General features: G+C 33.0%; 3 protein-coding genes across 3 annotated transcripts; 1 reads left to right on the top strand and 2 right to left on the bottom strand.

Moving 5' to 3' along the window:
• Positions 1–3967: 3967 nt before the first annotated feature.
• Positions 3968–6548, bottom strand: LOC143553203 (cyclin-dependent kinases regulatory subunit 1-like). Its single transcript, XM_077043240.1, has 3 exons — positions 6413–6548; positions 6267–6327; positions 3968–4314 (listed from the first exon to the last, which is right to left on the bottom strand). Exons 1-3 carry the CDS (start codon positions 6463–6465, stop codon positions 4156–4158), a joined length of 273 nt encoding a protein of 90 aa, XP_076899355.1. The 5' UTR covers positions 6466–6548; the 3' UTR covers positions 3968–4155.
• Positions 6549–12508: 5960 nt separating this feature from the next.
• Positions 12509–13096, top strand: LOC143553222 (uncharacterized protein At1g08160-like). The gene has a single exon (XM_077043256.1). The coding sequence runs from the start codon at positions 12509–12511 to the stop codon at positions 13094–13096; it is 588 nt and encodes a 195-aa protein (XP_076899371.1).
• A 918-nt stretch (positions 13097–14014) lies between these two features.
• LOC143553202 (pentatricopeptide repeat-containing protein At1g73400, mitochondrial-like) lies at positions 14015–15949 on the bottom strand. Its single transcript, XM_077043239.1, has one exon. The coding sequence runs from the start codon at positions 15748–15750 to the stop codon at positions 14032–14034; it is 1719 nt and encodes a 572-aa protein (XP_076899354.1). The 5' UTR covers positions 15751–15949; the 3' UTR covers positions 14015–14031.
• Positions 15950–17995: the final 2046 nt, after the last annotated feature.

Below are 17995 nucleotides of genomic sequence, written 5' to 3'. Positions count from 1 at the left end.
GCATGCTTTGAACTTGTATCATTTTTATCTTATTGGTTTATCTTCAATTTAAGAAAGACACACACTATCAATGGAGTTAACTAAGTCAGTTGCTGATTTAGGATCATTTGCAAAATGTATTTTGAGTTTTTTTTAACTAAGCTTGCGTTAGTGAATAGAAGTTTTAGAATATGAGTAAATAAATAGACATTATGCTATTATTCATAATGCAGGGATTTAAGTACTTAGAGAACTGAAGTTAGTTTTTGGAAATAATTAAATGTCATTTTATTTTTTAGTTTAGATAAGATTCACACAACCTTCTTTTTTGTATATAGTTTTTGTGTCATGGTGATTTGTGTTATTAAGTTTTTGGAAATGAATACTTTTTTCATACTTGTGTTTACTGATAGTACTTAATAATTGATTAACATCTTTTGTCATAGGTTCGCAAGGTTGAAAGAATTAACAAACGGTCCAAGGCACTAAAACGACATGATATAGATTGGTAGTTCTCAAGATGACTCAGAAGATAACTGGGTGGCTACGATAAGGAGGATTAAGTATGCTTGTGTTTAGCTACTACTAAGTATCATAAGGAGGAGTTGGTCGTCCCATTCGTGTTAATATTCCCGTCCACCATACATGCTTTGTTTTTCTCGAGTCAGTTGTTTCAGTTTCCATGCATGCTTTGTTTTTCTGGGTCGTTTAAACTATGTAAAACATTTTCATTAACATGGTGAATTATGTGACTCTTGCATTTCAATTTTATTGTTAATATATGAGTTATATTGTTCCACTTTTTGGTGTGTGTTATTTATCTATTAATGTATATAAGAGAGAGAGAGTGTTCAATTGCTGAAACTTTAAGAGGTACAACAAAGTTATGCATGTTGTACAACTATCTAATTCATAAAATCTTAAACCCCCAAATCACAAGTTCACAACCTAGAAATCGGGCGGCTAACTGCATCAACCACAAATTCAAAATTTAAACATAAAACCAATCTCGAATGTTTAGAATTAGTGTTGTATGGCGGCTTTATTACCCTTTCACTGTCATTCACCCCGAAACCTAATTCAATTCCCGTCTAATGTCTTCCGATAAGCCGGAGTCCGTCGCCGACAAACTCAAATCCTTTGCTAATGTCGTCCTTGACAACCTCGACTTCTCCAAACCTAGCCCTCCGCCTCCGGTATTAATATTATCACCCTCAAACCTTAATTTCATCAATTATTTCCATTTATTTTTAATTTCAATGTATTTTATAATTTGTACTCTATGTTTCCTGTTTTCATGGTGACTAGATGTCCCAATGGGCGATTTGAAGATGGTGGACGAGTTCATAAGGGTAACTCCATTCTTCAGTTAATTGTGTCATTTCTGTCCAGATCTGTGATATGTTAAGTGATTGTGATGTTGTACATTGATTTCTTCTGCAAATGGCAGTTGACGTGTCCGACAGTTGTGAACACAGAGAAGCGTGATGTTGGCTTTGGTGGATTAAAGGATGGTAATCCAGTGCTTGATTATTCTTTCTAGCCATCAATATTCAATAATTCTCAATCTTTTTACAAGTTATTGTTTTTTTTTAAGTTAAACCAATTCCATTAAAAACATCCAAACGATTATTGAATAACTTATTGTTTTATATCTTATGCAAGCGTATGAGTTTGATTTTTATAATAGCAAGTTGATGTAGTCGGTTACTGAATTTCTAAATTTGTAATTTATGGACAGATTGTGTTTGAAGTAGAAGAGGTGACCTAAATCCGTTAAAAATCATATGGATGTAGGTTTTTCATTAGTTTCTATTTGTGATTGGCTAGGTTATTTTAATTAGAATATGTTTAGAGCCAAACTATTTGTTTATTGAGTTAGTGTGTTGTCATTTGGTGCTATACGAACAACCAAAATTAGGCTTTAATTGACTTGTATTTTTGTGAGCTCGATTAGGCAGTAGGCACTAGCAAATGTCTATTGAGTATACCAAAGCATCCACTGATGCACCTCCAAAATGGGCTAAAAGTGACTCTTTTTTTGTATGTGAATAATTTTTACTTTCATTGTAACTGTAATTTTGAAGTATTTTGTTTGCATATTGTCATATAACGACAGGTCAATATGGCACATGACTGCATAGGTCCTGACTCATGAGGTTGGGTAACTGGTGGTCGCCATCCCATAATGCTGTGTTTTGCTTCTTGAAAATGTCAGAATTTACAAAGAAGGGGGTAAAACGACCTTAAGCTACCTCATGTAAAAGGTATATTATTCCTTTTTATACGAGATTGAAATAAACTATTTACATAATGTTATGTAAATAAACTATTTACATGAGGTATATTAATTTGTTTGACTTTTGACGTTCAACAAAATCAATCGTTTAAGGTTAAATGTCAGATTAATTGATTACCGTTTTCTTAAACCTTAATCTGAAAAGAAATAACAAAATATTAATCATCGCATTTTTACAATTGCATATACAAGTTCAAACCACAAAAATACATACAACTATGATTATTTCTACTCTGATTGTGTCACGTAAGTGTAACACTTGTGTTAACGATAATTACATAGATCTACAAATTTCAATCTATTTATAATGAATAAAACCTGAAAGAGAAGAAACCTAATGATATTATAATATAACTGCTTTTATCATTACCTTTCAAGGCTAGAACAATCCTTTAATCTTTTAACCCAATCCAGCAGGTTCAAATGTGAAATCAGGAGTGATTTACCAACTTGATTACTTTTGATGGGTCAATTGCTACCAGACGCACAATTAGTATTGATCATGCAGCTACCGCTGATGGATAAGAATCTACTGACGAATCAGATCTCAATGATGTTTTAACCAAACGGGCATCAAGATTTCCACCAGGGGCAATGCCCCCTTGAACCTCCCAAGGTTCGTTGATGTCAAAAGATAGTTGACTCGAATGGGCTGTATGGGCAAGCACTTGACACATCCTAACTCGTTTGTATCAATGTTTATTCTGTATTCCATTTTTTTTATAAAAAAATCTCAACTGCCTAAAATGATTTGAAAACACTAAAATCACTTACTAGACATGATAGTGATGCAAATCCTCAATGCGTGTCAGTGCATTCTAAGGCCATAGATGGTTAGTGGAATTCACTAATCCAGTTAAAGAATTCATCACTTTCAATCTTCTACACCACATGGATTCATTATGATTTACACACACAGAGACACAACACACATTGCAAACTTACAACTGATCTGTTTTTCAAAGCTTAGAGGATTAAACTGAAGTCATTAGTTTTACATGATCAAAACATAAAATAAAGCATAACCTCTACAGTCTACACTTAATAAAGATAAAAAGAAAATGGAAATATAAATGATCATGTGCACAAAGGAAGAGCAGTATAAGTCAAATTCATGAGAAAATTATCTAAATAGCCCTTTTGAAATATAAATGATCATGTGCACAAAGGAAGAGCAGTATAAGTCAAATTCATGAGAAAAGGAAAAGTAGCCCGTGAGATTGCATTTTCCAAAAATAGCCCATCAAATCCAACTTTCACGTGACTTTTTGATATTCCTTGTGAGTTTTTGTGGACCAATCAAGATCTACCATTTGTTTTCCGAAGTTGAAATTCATCTTTAGAGATGAATTTCAAAATAACTTTAAAAACCATAATTTTGAAAACTCATGTTGCCGATAAAAACAGCTTGAAACATCACAGTTGGTTTTTTTAGGTTATATTTGATGTCAAAAGTAATACATCAGACAAATTTAGGATGAATACTAACGTGGTAGGTGGGAATGAAAAACACATGGCAGATTTTGATTCGTCCACGAAAACTCACAGGGAATATCAAAAACTCACAAGGACGTTGGATTTGGTAGGCTATTTTTGGAAATTGAAATCTCACGGGCTAGATTGTCTTTTCTCTCACTTCAAAAAGGCTATTTAGGTAATTTTCTCCAAATTCATTCATTCAGTAGTAATTTCTCCATAGCAAAGAGAAACAAACCAGCAACACAATCCAACTTTTTAACATTCTAAAAATATGATAAAAGACCAGATTGCAGTAACTTAACAATCAGAAACAAGATCCATAGACCAGAATAAAAACTGTTTTTATCATCATGTATTCATTTCTACACGAAATGAGATGTGGGTTCACACGAAACAGATCACTTGGCTAGCAGAGACTGATGAGCCTGAGCCTGGTTCTCTTGGTTCTGCTGATAGTTGAATGGCCTCCTGAAAAGAATGATGTGTGGCTCGGGCCTGTGGATAGCATAGTGCACCCATCCTCGACTCTGCTGCACTCCAATCGCACGCCATTCACTCTACACAAACAAATCAAAGCCCTTTATCAGCACATTTAGTTATAAAGTGATTAGAATTAGATACAAACTTAAGACTTTCGGTTAACAATAATGAAACAAGAGGTTACAAACACAGGTCAATGAAACTTCTAGGACTAAAGAACAAAAAATCATGGTTAATATGATATCCTAAAAAGCCTTCTAAAGTTCTAATACATAATTGCCTGCATACACACAAAACTTTCATGGCTCATTACCAAAGTATATCATCAACCATATTCAGCAGACCGGGTTAAACAAATGGTTTGTTGCGAATTAAACTTAGGAGAACTTAGAACATGAATGAATAAAGCATCGCATGGACTCCTACAATAATGCTATCTCTGATAGTATAAAACAGGTTGATCAAAGGGATAAAAGGGCTTATCTGTTAAGCCTGAAAATTATTAATATTTCAAGCAAAATCATTTGATCATCATCAAGCTGCTAAAACATCATTTCAACTAAAACCATTTAATAACTTCCATTTAAAAGATCAATCTAACTACCTTACACAATACAGATATACATAATCTGTGACAAATACTACTCTAATTCAAATGGCACATACTATAGTTTAAGGTTTCCTACAGCAATTTTATCTCTAATTCAAAAAGCACATGCTAAATATCTTGATGATTAATCATGAAGATGTCAAGATGCTAATCTAAATGTATACACTTCAAAATATCGTCAGTTAACTCGATGAACTGAACAAATGAAACTATGAATTACAAAAACTAAAAAAGTTATCGAAATTGACATGGGTTCCTACGATGGTTCAATCTCTGATCTGAAAAAAGGATAATCAGAGAAGGGATAAAGAGTTTATTGGTTATTAAAGCCAAAATTTTATCAATACTTCAAACAAAATCAGTTCATCATTAAGTTGCGAAAGCATCATTTCAAGTAAAACAAGGTAATAACTTCAAGTTGGAAGATCAAATTAAGTACTTTACACAATAAAGATATATAATCTGTGGCAAATAAATATTACTCTAATTCAAATTGCACATACTAAAACTTCAGAGTTTCCTACATCAGTTTATCTCGAATTCGTAAGGCACATGCTAAATATGCTAATCTAAGCGTACATACTTCAAAACATTGTCAATTAGCTCAACGAATTGAACATATGAACTATTAAAACCTAACAAGTTATCAAGCATAACATGAATTCCGACAATCTCTGATCTGAAAACAACTTAATCGGAGGGACAAATCAAGGTTATTGGTTATTAAAGCTAAAAATTTATCAATTTTTCAAACAAAATCAGTTCATCAACAAGCTGTGAAAGCATCATTTCAAGTAAAATCAGATTATCAATTCCAATTGGAGATCAAATAAAGTACTTTACAGTTTACATAATGCAAATCTATATAATCCGTAACAAAAATAGGTTTCGTACATCAATTTTATCAGAAAATTAAAAGACACAAACCAGTTGAACATACAAACTATGAAAACCAAAGAAGTTATCAAAATCAACAATATAAGTTAAAACTAAACCTGATCAAAACTTGCTACAAATCAGTCGCCAATTAACCAACGACTAATTAGAAATCAAAGAGCTGCCAATTCAGTTTCACCAAATCGGCCCCTAAAACCGATACTGGTAAAAAAATTGCTCAAAATCATTGAATTGAATTACTTGAAAAATTATACATAAAATTCCAAACCAATTAACCCCTATTAATCGCTAGTTCTACAACGCTACTACAAAATCAATTGATCATCAAGCCGTGAAAGCAATATTTAATCAGATACACACTATTGGTGCCGAATAACATCAAACTAATCAGGAAAACAAAAGGCGCAAACTAATTAAACATATAAACTATGGAAACCACCTAATAAGTTATCAAAACCAAGTCAATCAAATTGAACATACAAGTTATAGAAAGCTAATAAGTTATGAAAATGAAGAATATACCTCTGATAAAAGGCGATTCTTCGGAAGAAGCTTGGCAACTTCTGGAGGCAGAACCACATGCCTATCAATCACAATAACAATTTCAAAACACAAATTATTATAATCGAAACGATAACGATCAAAGAAGTGAACTGAGGGTTGGTTACCTGTATTCGAAGGTACCATCGAAATACTTCTCGGAGTACTGGATCTGACCCATGGCGCTCCGGATCCTGTTCAAATGATAATAACTGCAGATTATTATTATTATTATTAAGAGTGAAGAAACCCTAGATCAGATGGATGGATATTGTGGCTTTGTGTGTGTGACGTCGAAAGGCAGAATTAATTAAATTAAATATCTTGTCAACTGCATTTTATATTGTATTTTTTTTAGTTATTATTGTAACGGTGGGAAAATGTTCTCGTTTTCAAAATTTGAAAACTACCCGGTATAAATAAATAAATAAAAGCAATATATTTCTTTTTATTTTACTTTAGACGCACTTTCTGATAAAATTCAAAAGATTGTATATTACTATATTTTCTAGTTCAAAACATTCGTTCTAATTAGCCTCCTTAAAGCCCTCACACAACCCACAACGGTTGGTCTTACAATGTACAACTTACATACTAAAATTTAAAGACAAATAATCATGTTTGGTTGGAAGGTTACCATGTTGTATACGTGAACCCAAATATGTCACATAAGTTTATTCATGTAGAAGACAACTTTAATCCAAATACATTTAAAATATGACATGCTTCAAGTTCATTTGAAAATATGAGCAGTGCATGGTGATTTGGTGTGGGTTGTTTTTTGTTTTATGTGAGCAACTTTAATCCGAGTACGCTTAAAATCAATTACTTTAGTGCAATATATATTTTTTTGCCATCGGTGTGTGTTTTGATTTTTATTTTATATATTTGATTCATTATCTCTCGTTCAGTTATGGAATTTGAGTTTATATTTGAAGCTCAAGGTATTATTGTTGGTCAGGTGGATTGTCCGGCTTGTGGTGAGTCGAACGAGACAACCGAGCATGTCTTTATTTCTTGCAGTTTGGCTTAGGCGGTATGACAGGCAATTACATTATGGTGTAAAGTTCCTCATATCTTCGCGTTTAACATTCGAGATATTCTTGACTTATACAAGGATACTAAGTTTCCTAGAAGAAAGGCGAAATCTTTTCACGCGGTTTGTCTTGCTTCGTTGTGGTGCTTATGGAAGGCGTGGAACGAGATGGTGTTTAATGACCATGTGGTAACTGTGGAAAGGGCGGTGGGGGGGTATTAAGGCTCTTAGTTTTCTCTGGGTTAAAAATAGATCGGGTAGTGTGTCTTTGTTATGAAAGGGTTGGAGTAGATTTAATGTGTAACTAGATGGTTTTGTTTGGTTGTGTTGTTTCCTGTCAGTGATTTGGTGCTGTGGGTTAACTTCTGGCTAGGCCCAACTTTATTGTAATTGTGGTGGTTTTAATATAGTCGTTTTTATTGGTCGTTCAAAGAAAAATATATGAAGCTCGAGATTTGAATAATTGAATAGAAATTATTGGAGAACAAGAAACGAGAATAGACACTTGAGGGAAATTAATAAAGTGACTTAGAAATGATAATAAGTTCACTTTTTGTTTGGAATGAATAGCAAGATGATATGCAAAATTTTTAAAAAAAAATTAAATTATCACATTTTAAATAACTACCTTTAAACTATAAATATAAATAAAATGTTGTCTAATCCTGTAAACTTAAACGGACAACACATTTTATCACATGTCTAACGTTAGAACATGGATTTCCTGTTTATAAAACACGTAACCTTATTATTTTCGATTTTTTGTAGTCTCATGTCATGAATCGTCGCACGTATATTTTTATAACTATAGCCTATATGTTTTCAATTTGATGATTTTAAAATACAAGTGATAAGATGTACGTTTAAGTTGTAGATCCGTTAATTTAATAAGAAACCACGTTAACACATGATTTTGTTAATACCATCTAATTGAAATTAATTGTTTATTTAAATTTAGTGAATAAATTTTCAAGTTCACAAATGAATTATTTTATCAAATTGATGAATTAATTTCAAAATCTAAATATATCCTCAATTTGTTACGAAAGTTTTATAAACATATTTCATTATCAAAAGCATTAGTTGAAATAAACCTCAAAGAAAAGGCAATGTTTCAATGTCTGAGCAAAAGTTATCATAAATATTTGTTAATTAAAATCCAATTATGTTGAAACATAGAACATTGTTCGTGCAACATCCAAATTTTGGTCATTTGGTCGTGATCGTCATGGAATTGGAAATGAAACATCAACGAATTTTTATGATGGATTTGTCTGATCATCAGTAATCTAAGTCAAAAATTGTAGTTGCACCTAATGTGTTGGGTCATATCACATTATAAAAAACCTTATGGACTATTTGGCCGCCTAGGCCGACGAGAACCAATTTGACCCGACTATACCACCTAGCGCCTGGAGGGTCCGACTAGCCAAAATCAAAGCGTTTAAGGACCGCCTAGGCCAATTTTAAAACACTAAGATAAGGTAATGATCTCAAAAAGTAATAACAACCTAATGTCAAACAATACCGAGACAAAAAGAAACAACCTGATGTCATACAATAACAAGATAAAGTAAACAAATTAATGTCCAACAATAACATGACAAAAAGAAACAACCTGATGTCAAACAATATCAACACAAAAAGAAACATCCTGATGTTAAAGTATTAAACAATAACACGTGCAAAAGACGCACAACTTGATTCATAAAAAGTACAAAAAGATACAAGATCCGTAAAAAGTATTAATCTATACTGTATATAATATATCAAACAAAGGCAAATTAAGACACCCATTTTTAAGTAATTTACAACACTTAAAGCATAATAAGTGACACCACCCACACGTTTCCAAGAGTACTCAATCATATGCTAACGAGCTGAGTAGAATCAGCGGCCACCATGAACATCTTGTGCCATGAATATGTCTCTCCGGCGACCGGTAATAATATATTTATATATAGGAGAGAGAGGATTTATAAGGTGGTGGTGGTGATGATGATATAAGGTTGTAGTGAACCAGTGAATGGTGATCATGTGGTGGCGTTGGCTTAGAATTTTAGGTATATTGCAGAGAATCTTCCATGGGATATCCAGTGACTAGTTTCCCTTTTTATTTTTTCTTTCTTTTTTATTATTTTTAATTGTTAATCCTTCTATTGCCTAAATAAAATAATTAAGAAAATGACATCTTGTGGAATATGCTCGAGGAAAATCACTACTATTTCTATAACAACAAACTAGATTTTATTCATTTAAACCACGATATATTGGTTGATGCGATTATTCTCGTTTACAAACTAACCCAATCAAAACTTTATTATAATAAGATTAATTTCTCTCTTTTCCACCAACACAGTCCAATCAAACTAAACTTTTCATACTCATTAGCAACCCAAACTTCACTATTTTTTATTAAATAAATATGAATTATAATTGTTTTTTTTATTAAAACTGTTTAGAAATATAAAACATAATTTCTTTAATTAAAAATAAACAATATAAATTTAATTTAAAAATGTTTTAAGTGATATGATACCATATTTATAAGGAAAAAGTTGAATTATATAATCAGATAATGTTAAATTGTTAGATATTAAGTTTTATCCAAAAAATCTTATGAATCAATACGAAGTTGACAAGCGTCGGATAATGACTTATATAATCATATAATGTTAGATTGTTTATATAATAAGTTTTAACCGAAATATCTCATGAACCAATACGAAGCTACAAGTATCGGATAATGTAAATGAGTAATGATTAATATGTATTTTATTATAAAAAAATATTTTTTTGCAATCTTATGTTTTTTAATAAAATTTATATCGGTGTGTTAAAAAAAACCTAAACAAGAATGCGCTTTTAGATTTTTTTTTAAAAATTTATTTGTTAAAAGTTATTAAAGAAAAACATTTTTAGTGTTAAAATTAATTAGTATGAAAAGAAAAAGAAAAATAAATTAAAATGTGAACCATTCATTTAGTGACATGTGGCCATGATCGTGTTGAAAAGTGGTGAGCAATTAGTTTGTGTTTGCGAGCTGTTTGGCCGGGTTTGAGGTTTTTTTTTCTTCTTTTTTTTTAAATAGTGTCCCAACCCAAACCAATTCACCAATATGAATGGTCATAACCTTTATTTTTGTTGCAAATTACCATCTTAGTTAAATGAAAACGTAAGTTTACATGATGTCCTTAACGAACAAAGGACTAAGTTTTATCACAATCAAAATAGTGTATTTTGTTTTTAAATGACATACATGAAAGTAAGGAACATAGACTGGAAGCGTCTTTGACAGTGAAAATGAAAGTTGATATTGTCGATCTTTACATTGTGATAATATGAATTATTATATTTTTTTCTAAGAAGGGTGGGGAGAGGGGCATGGCAAGTAAGAAGAGAAGTCCGATTAGCCTAACCCTAAGTATATACTACGTTTCACCCAAAAAATGACTATTAGCTAGATATCCATATTTACCTTTTCTTTAACATCATGGCACCTGAAAATTAGGGCTGACAATTCGTGTCTTAACAGGTTTAACAGGTAAGAGGCGACGAGCGTAACACAAATATCAAACTTGAATACGACTCGTTTAACTACTTTATATGTCATGACTATAAGACAATTTTATGTTTTGTGTACCAATAAGGGATAACGAGGGAGTTTAGCCAACTAATTTCAATTAATTAAGAAAATAAAAATTCACATACCGCACTTTTTTGATTAACAGGTCTTATCGTGTCTTTAACCGGTACCCAATTGCCAGTCCTACTGAAAATACTTTGATTTTCTTTCATTTATATGACACGGCCTCCTCCATTAACATTAACGCCTAGATACCAAATGTTGGGACCTGCTGAAAAATGACATGTATTTATCAATTTTATATCCAATCCAAATATGTCGGTTGGTTGTTTAATGTTCTCCTATGTTTTCATCATATGCTTAGGGTTGGTCACTGGAGATTTATTGGGCTTAAAGCTAATGTTGTTGGATGGCTTGCTTATGGATAGATGAGCTAAAGTCTGATTGGATAGATGGAAGCTTATGACGGTCAAGGCCCAAGGCCCATGCGTTTGTTATTTATAGCATACAAAGAGTGTGAAAGACACAAGTTATTGATTTGAGATATTTTCCTGATTTTATATCTCGTTTCTTCTTTGTTTATGATCTAGGGTTTGATATAGTTTGATTTTTCTTTCTTTTCTTTTTCCTTTTTTTGGTTATTGAGTGTGATTGTTATCTCTGTTTGCTAGTAGTCTTTGCCTAGATCGATTGTTGATTAACTAAATATTTTGTATCATGTTTGTTCATTGTTTGTTTGTTTCAATAAAAAGATTATAGTTTTCTTTGAATTAGAGTGCAGTTACACAAATGTATCCCATCTATTTATATCAACATATGATTATGTTATAAATAAAATATTGAACAAATAAGCCTAGATTGGGGCGAGCTTCTAATTAAAAACTTATTCACAAGTCAATTTTGAGGTTTAAACATAAAGCTTTTAACGAACCGAACTCAAGATTACATGAAGTCGAACTCACCTAGAATCACAACACCCCTCTTCACGATCATTGCCCATTGCTAAATGAGAATGGAATTGATGGGTGATGACCAATACATGGAACATAAGAATATTTTTGTACTCTTCAAAATCAAAATTAATATAGAAGTTTATAATAAAGATTATTTGTAAAAAAAACTATCATACTTTATTGGTAAACTATTTACCAACAACAGGATTAAACCTTGGATAAGAATCTAAAAGGTTTCTTCATCTATAACACTTCTGGGTGAATGATATCTTCCTCTATCTTGAAGCTAAGCACAATTTTTATTTGTAGTGGACCAAATTATTAAAAACCGATACCCTTATCTAAATATTCATGAGTTAGGAATAGGATACTTTTAGTGCACCCAAACAAGTACATTATCCAAAGTGAGATTCATTTTATTTATATACTATTTTTATGCAGTTTGATCTCACTTTACTCAAGAATTCTTTCCAATAAAAGAAGGTGTTCTTGTTTCAAATTCAAGAATTTTTACTCGCTAACAATTGTTCCAAGAGTGCATGTAGAAAAGAAACAGTAAACAAGATTCTCATAAACCACTTTTTGCTAACTATAAAACACCAAAACTCATCTTGATGGTGTTGCCCAAATCTTGTAATTTCCCAACACAATGGCTAGAGCGCAACCGTCCCGATGCTCTATGCTCACAAAGACCATCGTTACGGTCTTGTTGATGCTCATTATCATGACCGGTCTAACCATCCTAGTCATTTGGCTAAGCATCAAACCCAAAAGGCCCTTTTATTATATCAAAGATGGCTCAATCAATAGCTATAGCTTAACCAAGGACCACCACCTCAATGCATCTTACACTCTTGTTCTTAAGTCATTCAACCCCAACAAAAAGATGCATCTTCGATACAAGAAGATGGATATCAAGATTTTGTTTGAGAATGTGACGGTTGCTAGTGGCGTCATCGGGCCATGGCACCAACATAAAAGGGAAAAAAAGGAGTTTAAGTTGGATCTTGTGTCACATAATGTGGAGTTATCACGAGCGGTGGCACTGCGTATGGAATTGGCTAGATCGTTAGATGACATCGTGTTAGATGTCGAGTTGAAGAGTAGACTTAGATCGAAATTGGGAATATGGCAGTCCAGATATTACCACATGAAGGTCTCGTGTGCGCATGTTGAAGCACACTTTTCTAATTCTTCAAAGGAATCTCATGGGAGTTGTAGCACTTCTAAATTCTAAATGCTAAATTGATTTGAAGGGTTTTTATGTGATGTTGATATTTCTTTCTTCTTTGTATTGTTGTGTTTATTAAAAAATAATGTTTGGTATTGCGTTGTACCCTTGTTCATCAACTTGTCTTTCACTTATCATCCAGATATTGAAAATCTATTATTGTTATTACGTAGCCTGGACACAACCTATTTAATTATCTACGTTGAAAAACATAATACTAGTTTGATTGTGGTTAATACATGTAAAGCAAATACAAATCACATAATAAATTGATGATTTGTAAACGAGATGGTAAGGTAAATGAGTTGACAGTCAATTTTATTCGCAACATGACCCGAATATGTTATGCGAGTTGCAACGCTAGTGGCACGAATCCGTTTTGGCGATCCCAGCCCATTCAGTTTCAATATACGATGTTATAACAAAAAGAGTTAATTGCACAAATAATTCATGTGGTGTAATCATATTTGCATGTTTGGTCTCTAGGAACGGAAAATTGGAAACTTAGTCCAATAATTGTGAGCGAGTTGCATGTTTAGCCCCCGACGTTAATGCCCAGCGGTTTTTAACGAAAAATGACCTCAAGTGCCATCCACTTGAAAATAATTCAGTCTTTTTTTTTGAATTAAAAGTTTGCTGGAGATTTTGAATTTTACCTGCACAAGTCCAATTGCAGTTGTTGACTGCAAAAGTCAAACTTTTCCTCACTGAAGGGCCCCAACAGATGATTTAGCATTTTTTGTCATATATATGTATTTCCATATTAAAAACATGATTTTTAACATGCCAAAATTTTGTGATCCCATTTACATAGTATTTAAAATTCTTTCTGACTGAAACTTTCACAATATCACAATAGGAGTTTAACTTTAAAGGTTTAGTTGCTACAATATTCAAACTTAATACAAGTAAAAATGAACCAAAATTACACACAATTGGGATTATTTCCCTCTTAAACTAACACTTTTTCGTTTTTGGTTTAACGCAAATCTACGAGCCATAACAGGATTATAAAACTTCCTCATATGCTCAGACAATCTATTAATACCTCTTAAATCCCCGATACTCGACAGTTGCATCAAAAAAGAATCAAACTTTTGAAAGGGCAATTTCATACCCTTATTCAACACTTCTTCCAAAACACCACAAGCATCCTCGGTTCTTCCACACCCAAACAACCCTTCAATCATCACACAATACGAATCCGTATCACGAACACACCTTCTATTATCCATCTCACCCCACATCTCAAACACCCTGTTCACATCACCCATTTTGAAAAACATCATAACTAACATGTTAAACGTTTGAACACTCGGCTCACAACCGACATCAATCATGTGGTTGTAAAGTCTATCCGCTTCTTCGCTGTCTTTACAATCACACAGAACCTTTAGAAAACAGTTATATGTCACAATATCCGGAGGGTAGCCTGTTTTCTTCATATGCTCCAAGAACTTATAAGCCGCGTTGACTTTTCCAACCGAGCACATCCCTTCGATAACTTCTCGATACGTTGAAACATCAGGCAGACAACCACTCTTCACCATATCATCCACAAGTTTAAAACATTCATCCAATTTATCCGCACGTGCAAACGCGATGATCATGATCGCATAAGTTTTAGCAGTCGGTGATGACATGAGTGTACCCTTTGACTTCATGAACTCCAAAAGCTCAACCGCTTCTGATAACATCCCCGATTTACAAAACGTGTCGATCGCAGTGTTATAAGTAAAATTCTCCGGTGTAAAACCGTTTTCAATCATTTCATCAAGAATTTGCATACTTCTACTCGGGTTTCTCACTCTACACCAACCGAAAAACAAAATGTTATACGTGCTGGCGTTAGGTTTGACTTTACCTTTGACTTTCAAAAACATGGTTTCCGCTTCTTCAACCAAACAACACTTGCAAAAACCATCTAGTAACACATTTAACGCGTCGGTCTCGGGCTGCATATACTTCAACTTAACCTTTTTCTTCTTCGCAAACTTATGAAGATGCGCCAAATGCCTATCCGCATACTGTCTCAAAATCTTTAACAACACGTCAACCGAGACACGGGTTTTATTACTTCTCTTCATGTAATCCAAAACATCACACACAACACGATACTGTTTCGCCTTGTATCTGGTATTCGACAATATATCAATCATCAAGTCATACGCCTCGGGTTCGTGACCATAGTTTTCGTGATTCCCGGCCCATGTGAAAAACCGAAAAGCTAACTTCTCCATGTACTTAAGGCTTTCTAAAACCTCAACCACTAGTGGTGTGGTTAACTGAATACCGGATTCATTAAGAGCTGTTTCCATGATAATATTATTATTCGGGTTAGAATCTATAACAATGTTGTATAATTTCTCACCATTAGTTGAAATTGGAACACAAACAGTAGGATTATTATTATGCACACCAGGTGTTTGATCAAATGCTTCAGTGGCGTCTTCGGGCGAATGAGAAGGAATTAAAGTAAAATAGTGATGACCCATTTGTGGAAACGGGTTTTGGAGTGAAACGGGTGTGGATTTGAACAATTTGTGTGATGAATTTAATATGGGTGTGGAGTATGGTGTTGATGAACTTACATATCTTGAAGTGTAGGAGATGATGTTATAGCGACGGATGGGATTAATAATAATATTAATTCGTGACATTTGAAGTGAACGAAGAGTGATGAAATTTGTTCCAGATGACCAGCGATCTTCAATTAGGAGTGTGGTTCGTTGTCACAGACAGTGGTTTGTTTCGAAGGTTGTGATTTGTGAAGATGAAGTAAAAATGGGCTTGATTTTGGAATGGACTGGAGAATTTTGTGGACCAAAGTTAATTGGGCTAGATGGTAAATATCATAATTTTGTTAAAACAATTATAATTGAATGGCTAAAGTATAAAAATAAAAAGTTACGAGTTCAATGTGCGTAGAGTGTAATATTTAGTCATTAGAAAAATAGAGGAATTATAAGCGAATAATGAATCCCTCTACCACTTCACTAATAATTGTAGAAAATATACGACAGTGAGCAAAAAAAAAATATTTTTTTACTGTTTATAGACTCCTTAACTAAAATTTTATATAAACAAAATCGTATTTTTAAAAAAATTCATTTTCCTAATCATACAATTTCATGTATCAAATATACATTTATATGATAAGTATCGAATTTTTTAGTTATTTGATTTATTATTATTGCTAGTGGTAGTCGTATAATCGTAATCGTAAAAGTAGTCGCTATAGTCATAGCAGCAGGAGCAACATCAATAGCAGTAATAGAAGTATGAACCTAAAAAATAATGTGTTTTGATTATATTATGTATAATTATTTATTTGATAAAGATCAAGCTTGTAGTTATTTACTTATTATTGTTAAAATTATTTTGGTAATTGTGCCTTTAACGAAAAGTAGGTTATAGATTTGGTACAAAATAAAAACCACATGTGGTCATGTAATGTAGAATATTTTTTCAACATATGACTAGCATGACGCCGCAATCCATGGGTCGGTGGAATGTCCAGTATACGATTTTAAATATAATTCACATTTTATTATTATTTTTATTTAATAAGCTCAAACCGTGATAGTCACTAGAGATGGGCAAATAAACTGGTTAACCGAACAGACTAGAAAACCAAATCAAAATCGAACTGGTTTGAAACCGATTATATAGAAACCGGTTTGGAACCGATTAAAATCGTAGGTTTGGAACCGGTTTGTAATTTTCTCCCCAAAAACCGGTTAACCGGACCAAAACCGAACAGTAAACGATCAAAACCCAAACCAAACCGATCACAAGTCGAGAAAATGGTTTCAACCTGAACTGAAACCGATTATAAACCGGCTTTGACTTTTATTGATCAAACCGAACCGGTTTTAACCCAAACCGGTTTTAACTTTTATACCGGTTTGTACACCTCTAGTGTGTATTCGGTCTTAAAAGGAAAAAAAGAAAAAGAAAAAGAAAAATAAAATGAGAAACATTGTTTTATGAAAGTTGTACTCATCAAATGGTGATGATTCAACGGGTGGCGACGAAAGATTAGTAGGTGGTACTAATGAACCATCAGTCGAATTTAATATTCATTGGGACATGATGGTTCATTAAGATTGTGACTATTCACAAATAGACTATAAATAGGAATCAAACAAGAAACATTTGAGTTACATGAAAAAAAAAACCTTGTGGAAAATCGAACTGTTCGACAACCGAACTGTATTACTCTTATGGAAAGCACCTTTTATAATTATCTCGATTGTAAACCGATCCGTATAACTCTTAACCGATCATTTAAACTATTCGGCAACATGTTTTTTTACATCGTTGCATTTTAGATCATAATATCTTGTGCGGTCATTAAATCAAACAATTATCCCATTTTGTCATTCGCTATCCACGAGTTGAGCCAGGGTGTGTTTGAGATTGGGCTCCATATTAAACGAGACATATTGGCTTGGTAGCCTCGGCTCGAGCTTGAAGTTAAAGGAGCCTAAGATCGAGCTGAGCTTGGGTTGAGCTCGCTTCAGTTGAAAATCAAGCTTTTTAGCCAGTTTTATCCGAGCGAGGTACAAATCATGAGCTTTTTAATTAGCTTAACTCGTTACGAAAAAAAAAAAAGGAGAAATAGATTTTAGTTAAAAAAGAAGTAAGTTGAAGGACGTCGTTTGGTCGTTACCAAGGGACCCTGCACTCGTGTGTCAAACGTATCGTTGAATTTAAGACTACTATACCCTTCCCTTGCAGGGAAGCAACCACTCCCCAAAATAAAATAAAATAAAATAAAATAAAATAAAATAAAATAATATATAAAACTATTAACAAAGGGAAGGGCATAATTGTCTTTTGACATGATTGATTGCCTCATGTTCAAAAAAAGACGTTGCAGTTAAGGCACTAAGACACGGT

Source organism: Bidens hawaiensis, unplaced genomic scaffold (assembly GCF_021521415.1).
Source record: "Bidens hawaiensis isolate Kalapana, Puna unplaced genomic scaffold, B.hawaiensis_p1.1 tig00017158_1, whole genome shotgun sequence".
NCBI lineage: Eukaryota > Viridiplantae > Streptophyta > Magnoliopsida > Asterales > Asteraceae > Bidens > Bidens hawaiensis.
The sequence above is the reverse complement of the archived record's forward strand: the minus strand, read 5'-3'. Positions and strand labels throughout refer to the sequence as shown.